This window comes from Piliocolobus tephrosceles, chromosome 7, assembly GCF_002776525.5.
Source record: "Piliocolobus tephrosceles isolate RC106 chromosome 7, ASM277652v3, whole genome shotgun sequence".
Lineage (NCBI taxonomy): Eukaryota > Metazoa > Chordata > Mammalia > Primates > Cercopithecidae > Piliocolobus > Piliocolobus tephrosceles.
In genome coordinates, this window is record NC_045440.1 from 1,557,028 (window position 1) to 1,563,027 (window position 6,000).

At 52.9% G+C, this 6,000-nt stretch overlaps 1 protein-coding gene across 1 annotated transcript in view; it reads right to left on the bottom strand.

Moving 5' to 3' along the window:
* Window positions 1-5,099, bottom strand: part of PRSS55 (serine protease 55) — a 29,797-nt gene extending 24,698 nt beyond the window's left edge. Inside the window, exons 1-2 of the mRNA XM_023225260.2 lie at window positions 4,898-5,099; window positions 853-1,045 (exon numbers count right to left, since the gene is read on the bottom strand). Coding sequence (XP_023081028.1) covers window positions 853-1,045; window positions 4,898-5,051 — 347 coding nt within the window. The 5' untranslated portion in view covers window positions 5,052-5,099. The remainder of the gene's footprint in view (window positions 1-852; window positions 1,046-4,897) is intronic.
* Window positions 5,100-6,000: the final 901 nt, after the last annotated feature.

The following is a 6,000-nucleotide window of genomic DNA, read 5'->3' on the forward strand; positions in this document are numbered from 1 at the left end:
ATCTTTCCTTCCTTCCTTCCTTCCTTCCTTCCTTCCTTCCTTCCTTCCTTCCCCCTTTTTTTTTTTTTTTTTAGATGGAGTCTTGCTCTGTCGCCCAGGCTGGAGTGCCAGTGGTGTGATCTTGGCTGACTGCAACTTCCACCTCCTGGGTTCAAGCAATTCTCCTGTCTCAGCCTCCTGAACAGCTGGAACTACAGGCGCATGCCACCATGCCCAGCTAATTTAGTAGAGATGGGGTTTCACCATATTGGCCAGGCTGGTCTCGAACTCCTGACCACTGAACTCCTGACCACTGAAGTCCTGATCCACCCGCCTCGGCCTCCCAAAGTGCTGGGATTACAGGCGTGAGCCACTGCGCCTGGCCAATAGAGGAAAGTTTCTTAGCAGGGTCCCCAGCACATAGTTAGTCATCAGTAACACCGGGCATTCATCCACATGCTGTCACACAGAGAACGCTCTACAAGGAGCAGGAGAGTAGGGGGTCAGGTGGCCCAGGAAGCCAGGCTTCCAGAATTAGAAGGATTTCCCCCTAGATGGACTGGAATGCCCCAGAAGAGGCATTTGGACCAAGCCGTTTGGCTCCATCAAGCCACAGGTGTTCCTGGAGAGGGCAGATGTGACCTCAGGGAGGTCGTAGTCATTGGCCCTGGGTGATGTGAGGAGGACGCAGCCTCAGGCTGGCTACCTTCAAGTCCCCAGGGCTAGGGGATGGGTGGGGGGGTGGGAGCCGTTCATGCTGACTGCACACCGAACAGCTGCAGGTTCCTCTCAGCCACCAGGTGTGGGTGAGGGGGAGGGTGCCCCAGGGGTGGGCGCCCTCAAAGGCAGCAGCGGGAGGCTTGTAGTACTTACAACAACTCTTCGGAATATAAGCAGTGAGCCGCAGTGAGAATCCACCACTTGTTGAGGATGGAGCCGCCACAGAAAGGTTCCCCTCTGGCCTGAATACTCACCTGCCACGGAAACTCACCCACCTCCGCCTCCATACCCCCTGTGATTCTGGAATACCGAGTTCCTCCCTCGAAAATGGATCTGTCGCCACATTCTGGTGGAATGAAAGAGAGTGGAAAGGAAAAAGGGAAACATTTAGTCAGCATCCAGTGCAAGCCGGGGACCGGGCTGGGAGGAGGAGGCTTCCAAGTGGATATCCTCGCCCCCATTCTAGAGAGGAGCTCACTGAGGCTGGCGAGCGGGGCAGCTCTTGTGGCATTAGCCAGCAGATGCTTTATTTTCTCTACACAGAGCTCCGCAGGCGAGTCAGAAGCATTGGCTCTGACTCTATCCAGCATTTGTGACCTCAGGAGAGTCACTTCACTGAGCTTGTTTCTGCTCTCATCCAGGAGAAATTGGAAGAAAAATAGCATCCAAAGCCAACGTCCTGTGGTGGGCAGGACGGTAGCCCCCCAAAGAGGTCCAAGTTCTAATGGGCCATCTCCCCAGAACCTGCGAATATTTTAGCTTGCAAGGAAAGAGGCGCTTTGGAGGTGAAATTTGGGTTGCCAACCACTGCTCTCAGAGTGGGGACACCATTCTGGCTTTTCCGCGGGGCCAGTGGAATCACTGAGGCACTTGAGAGGGGTGGAGGGAAGCAGAAGGTCAGGCCGAGGGAGAAGTGACTGCAGAGGAAAGGCGGAGAGATGCAACATAGCTGGCTTTGAAGATGAAGGCAGGGGCCCAGAGAAGCTTCTAGAAGCTGGAAGTGGAAAGGCAAAGAATTCTCCCTTAGAGCGTCCAGTAGGAATGCAGACCTGCCGCACCCTGAATTCAGCCCCGGAAGGCCTGTGCTGGAGCTCTGTCCCACAGTACTGTAGGATAAGATATTGGTGTTGTTTAAGCCGCCAAGTGTGTAGTCATTCATTTCAGCAGCCCTAAGAAACCACAAGGGGCGGGGCACAGAAAGTGCCAGAACCTACCGGAAAGCCCTGGCTGAACGCCCTGGCTGTTCTAGGCTAGTCCAGGCTGAGCAGCTCCTTTACTTGGGGGACTGAGAGCAAAGCTGTAACTGCCTGTGCTGAGGCAGGAAATTCCCCTTCCGGACAGAGGCCGGGTCCAGCGCCTCGCCCCCAGGAAGAGGAGATGCTCCATTAATATTTGCTGACTTGAATGTCTGCCTTGTGTTCTGGGACAAGGCATGAGTTTGACTCTAAAACGCCCAAGACCCTATTCTTGTCTCTTTCTTGCTGCTCATTTTCCAACCATCAGCTCAATAGAAGCTGTGAGGGTTTTGTCGTTTGGGTGACCCCGTGGTGATCATTTTTGGTTTAAAAAAAATACACTAGTGAGAACTTAGCAATGTGCATCCAGAGCCTTCTGCTGTCAGTAATGCATAAAAGCTCTCTTCGGGACTTTTGTTTTGTTTTTGAGAGATGAGGTATTGCTCTACCGCCCAGGCTGGAGTGCAGTAGCACGATCTTGGCTCACTGCAATGTCTGCCTCCCAGGTTCCAGCGATCCTCCTGCCTCAGCATCCCAAGTAGCTGGGACTATAGTTTTTGTATTTTTTAGTAGAGACAGGGTTTCACTAAACCTGTATGTTGGTCAGGCTGGTCTTGAGCTCCTGACCTCAGGTGATCCGCCCGCCTCTGCCTCCCAAAGTGCTGGGATTACAGGCATGAGCCACCGTGCCCGGCCTATTCGCGACTTTTGGATCCACACTTCTTCTCTGATTTTATTTACATATGATGCTTACTGTGTGTCAGGCACTGTTGCAAGCACTTGACAAGCACCGATTCACTTGGTTGTCATAACTGCCCTATTGAGGTAGGCTCTCTTGTTTTCATCCTCACTTTGTAGTTGAGACAAATGAGGCACAGAGAGGTTAAGTAGTTTGCCCAAGGTCACACAGCTAGTCAGTGACTGAACCATGATATGAGCCCCAGGCAGGCTGGCAGCAGAGCTGGTGTTCTCATCACTGCCCCATGTGGCTCTCTGCCTGAAATATTCTTCCGCAGGCAGCTACTTGGCTCACCTCACTGCGCCCAAGAATCCCTTCTCCAGAGTGTCCTTCCCTGACCTGTGTCTGAAACAGCCCCTCCCATCCTGGTGACTCCTTATTTCCTACCCTGTGTTACATTTCTTCATTGCATCCTCGTTACATTAACTCCTACATTATAAGTCCCTTTTGCCTGACTCTGGTTCCAGAATGTACGCTCCAGACAGAGGCGGCCACATGCTTGTCTGGTTCATAGTGGGTCCCAGGGTCCGAAAGCCACACATGGCACGGAAGAGGCACTCAACAACCATAAGTCATCCTCTGACCCAACGACTCTGGGAGTCTGGAAGGCAGCACATATGTGCATCTGATGATGTTCACTGCAGCGATGTCTATCATCGTGACAAATTGAAAACCAGCTAAATGCTAGGGCTGAATAAAGTAAGGCACATCCAAATCATCAACTACTTCTCAGCCACAAAATTAGGCTCGTGGGGGATTTTTAACAACACAGGAAAATGTTTGTGATATAAAATTGAGTGAAAAAGTCAGGATGAAAATCATATTTAAGACTTGTGATTTTATTATGTTAAGAATGTGGGTTTATAAGTATGGAAGGAAGTACATCAAAATGCCAAGTGTCTATGAGGTGGATTGGATGGTGGGCAGCTATGATGGTGCCCTCTGTCTCTCCGTCTGAGACGCAGAACATGGCACGTGCTAGACAGCCCAAGCTTGGATCCATGCTCTGTTGCTTACTCACTAAATGATTTAGGGAAAGCTACTTATCTTTGAGGACCCCCCTCCACTTTCTTCATTCCTAAAATAAGCATAAGATAATGCCAACTTTCTAAGACTGACGTGTGGATGAAATGAGAGGATGGATGTTGAAATGGCCGACAAAGTGCTTGGATCAAAGTCAACTCTCCAGAATGAACTGGCAGAATTTCTCATATCCATTTTGCATCAAAGTCCCCATGGGACCCATCCCCCACATTCTTGGTCCTGAGATCCACCCACAACATCCATATGGAATCGTGTGGACTTTTAGGTTCATGCAAAGGCTCAGAGCCTGGAAGCAGTGATGGAAGCAGAAACGGCTGCTTCTGAGTGATCTGAGCAATCATACATTTTGGGCCCCCTTGCAATGGGACACCAGAGGAGCATGTTCTGCTGATGCTCTCCCCTCACTCCCCCCACCCCCTGTTCACACAGAGTGCAGTGAACCCCAGGCTGGACTGAAGGAGGCCAGGTGAACCTGCTGTGTTCTGGGCAAGAGGCAGCGTGCACAGGGCAGGCAACCTGGCGCTGCGGTCGCCCAGTGCAGGCCAAGCGGACAGCTCTGTCATTTCCCCATGGGTCAACTTTGGGCAAATCCTCATCTTCAGTGAGGCTGAGTTCCTTGTCCACACATGGTCTGAGAGCAGATGCCCCACCGTGGTGGTGTGGGCATCAAACACGGGGAAGTGCTCGGCCCCTAACAGTTGCCAGGTACCCCAGTGTCCCTGAAGTCTCGCCCATCCCCTTGGAGAAAGAAATGAGCCATCAGGGAGCTGTAGGGGCCCAGGCACAAGGACACAAGCATCCTTGAACTTGGTCTGACTGATCTAGGCTTCCCTGGGCACCTGTGGCTCCTGGAAGCCTGGTGCTGATGGGAGCCACAGAGGCCCAGGGTAATGGTCTCCCTCTAATTGGGAGAACTCAGTCTCAGCTAGTTGTAGGCACGAGCTTCAGGGCAGCCTACTATTCCTCTGAGGATAAAGTGTCAGGTTTCAAAACCAAAACTCAAGGTCAGACAGGTCAAACACTGGGTCAGGGAAGAGAGGAGAAAAAGGAGAAGTGATTTGGAGGAGGGATATGTGGGGACCCCTGGAGCTCTGGCCTTGTGCTCTGCGATCCACCCTCCTGGCAGCCAGTCAGCTGGACCATGAGCCCCCATTCATGCTCCCTCTGCTCCTGTACTCACCACTGACTGGGCGGGGGGGATGAGGGGGCTGAGGGTGGTGGGCGCCCCTAGCCCCACCTAGGAGAGCCACTCCAGCCTCTGGGAGAGGAGTCTGCGGACTGAGTTGAGCTTCTGTGACCAGGGACAGGAGCAGCAACACTGAGAGCAGGAGCATGGCCCTAGGCTGTGCTGTGGGCCTGGGGGTGACAGAGGCCAGGGCTGAGGGAGTGAGGCTGACAGCCTCTGGCTCAGATCCAGGGCCCCCAGGTGATGTCACAATGGGCTGTGGAGCCGAGAACTCAGACTGCAGTCATGAAGACTTCTGTTCTGACTGTTTTGTTTCTAGGATGGCTGCACAGAGGCACCTCATCTCAGACCCTTTCTTATCCCAGGTTTCCTTCTCCCTGACCTGGGCACCACCCAACTTCCCGAGTGTATTCCCATTTTCATGTTGCTGATAAAGACATACCCGAGACTGGATAATTTATAAAGAAAAAGAGGTTTAATAGACTCACAGTTCCAGGTGGCTGGGGAGGCCTCACAATCATGGCGGAAGGCAAAAGGCATGTCTTACATGTCGGCAGACAAGAGAGAATGAGACCACGTGAAATGGGAAACCGCTTATAAAACCATCAGACCCTGTAAGACTTATTCACTACCAAGACAGCAGTATGGGGAAACTGCCCCCGTAATTCAGGCATCTCCTGCTGGGTCCTTCCCACAACCCGTGGGAATTATGGGAGCTACAATCAAGATGAGATTAGGGTGGGGACACAGTCAAGCCATATCATTGAGCCTCCGGTGGGCACAATGATGCTTTCAGCCATTGTCACCCCCAAACATTTTTTGAGGCTCAGTTCAGGCCACGGCTTCTCTGTGAACGTGGGGGTAATGTCTGGAGGAACAGCTTCCAGCCTGGGCCCTCGGGAATGGGGTGGGGCCCGGGGAGGCCCGGAGGCCTCTGCCAGCACCTGCACCCTGTGGGGTACAGCTGTCTGCTTAGTTCTCTGCCCAGGATTCTGACCCGGGGCCTCAGGTGTGGCTGTCCAGGTCAGGTTGAGAGGTTCTGGCCTCCCCTCATGCCCAGCGTGGCGGGTCCCAATCCCCCTCCTACCACCTTCTAG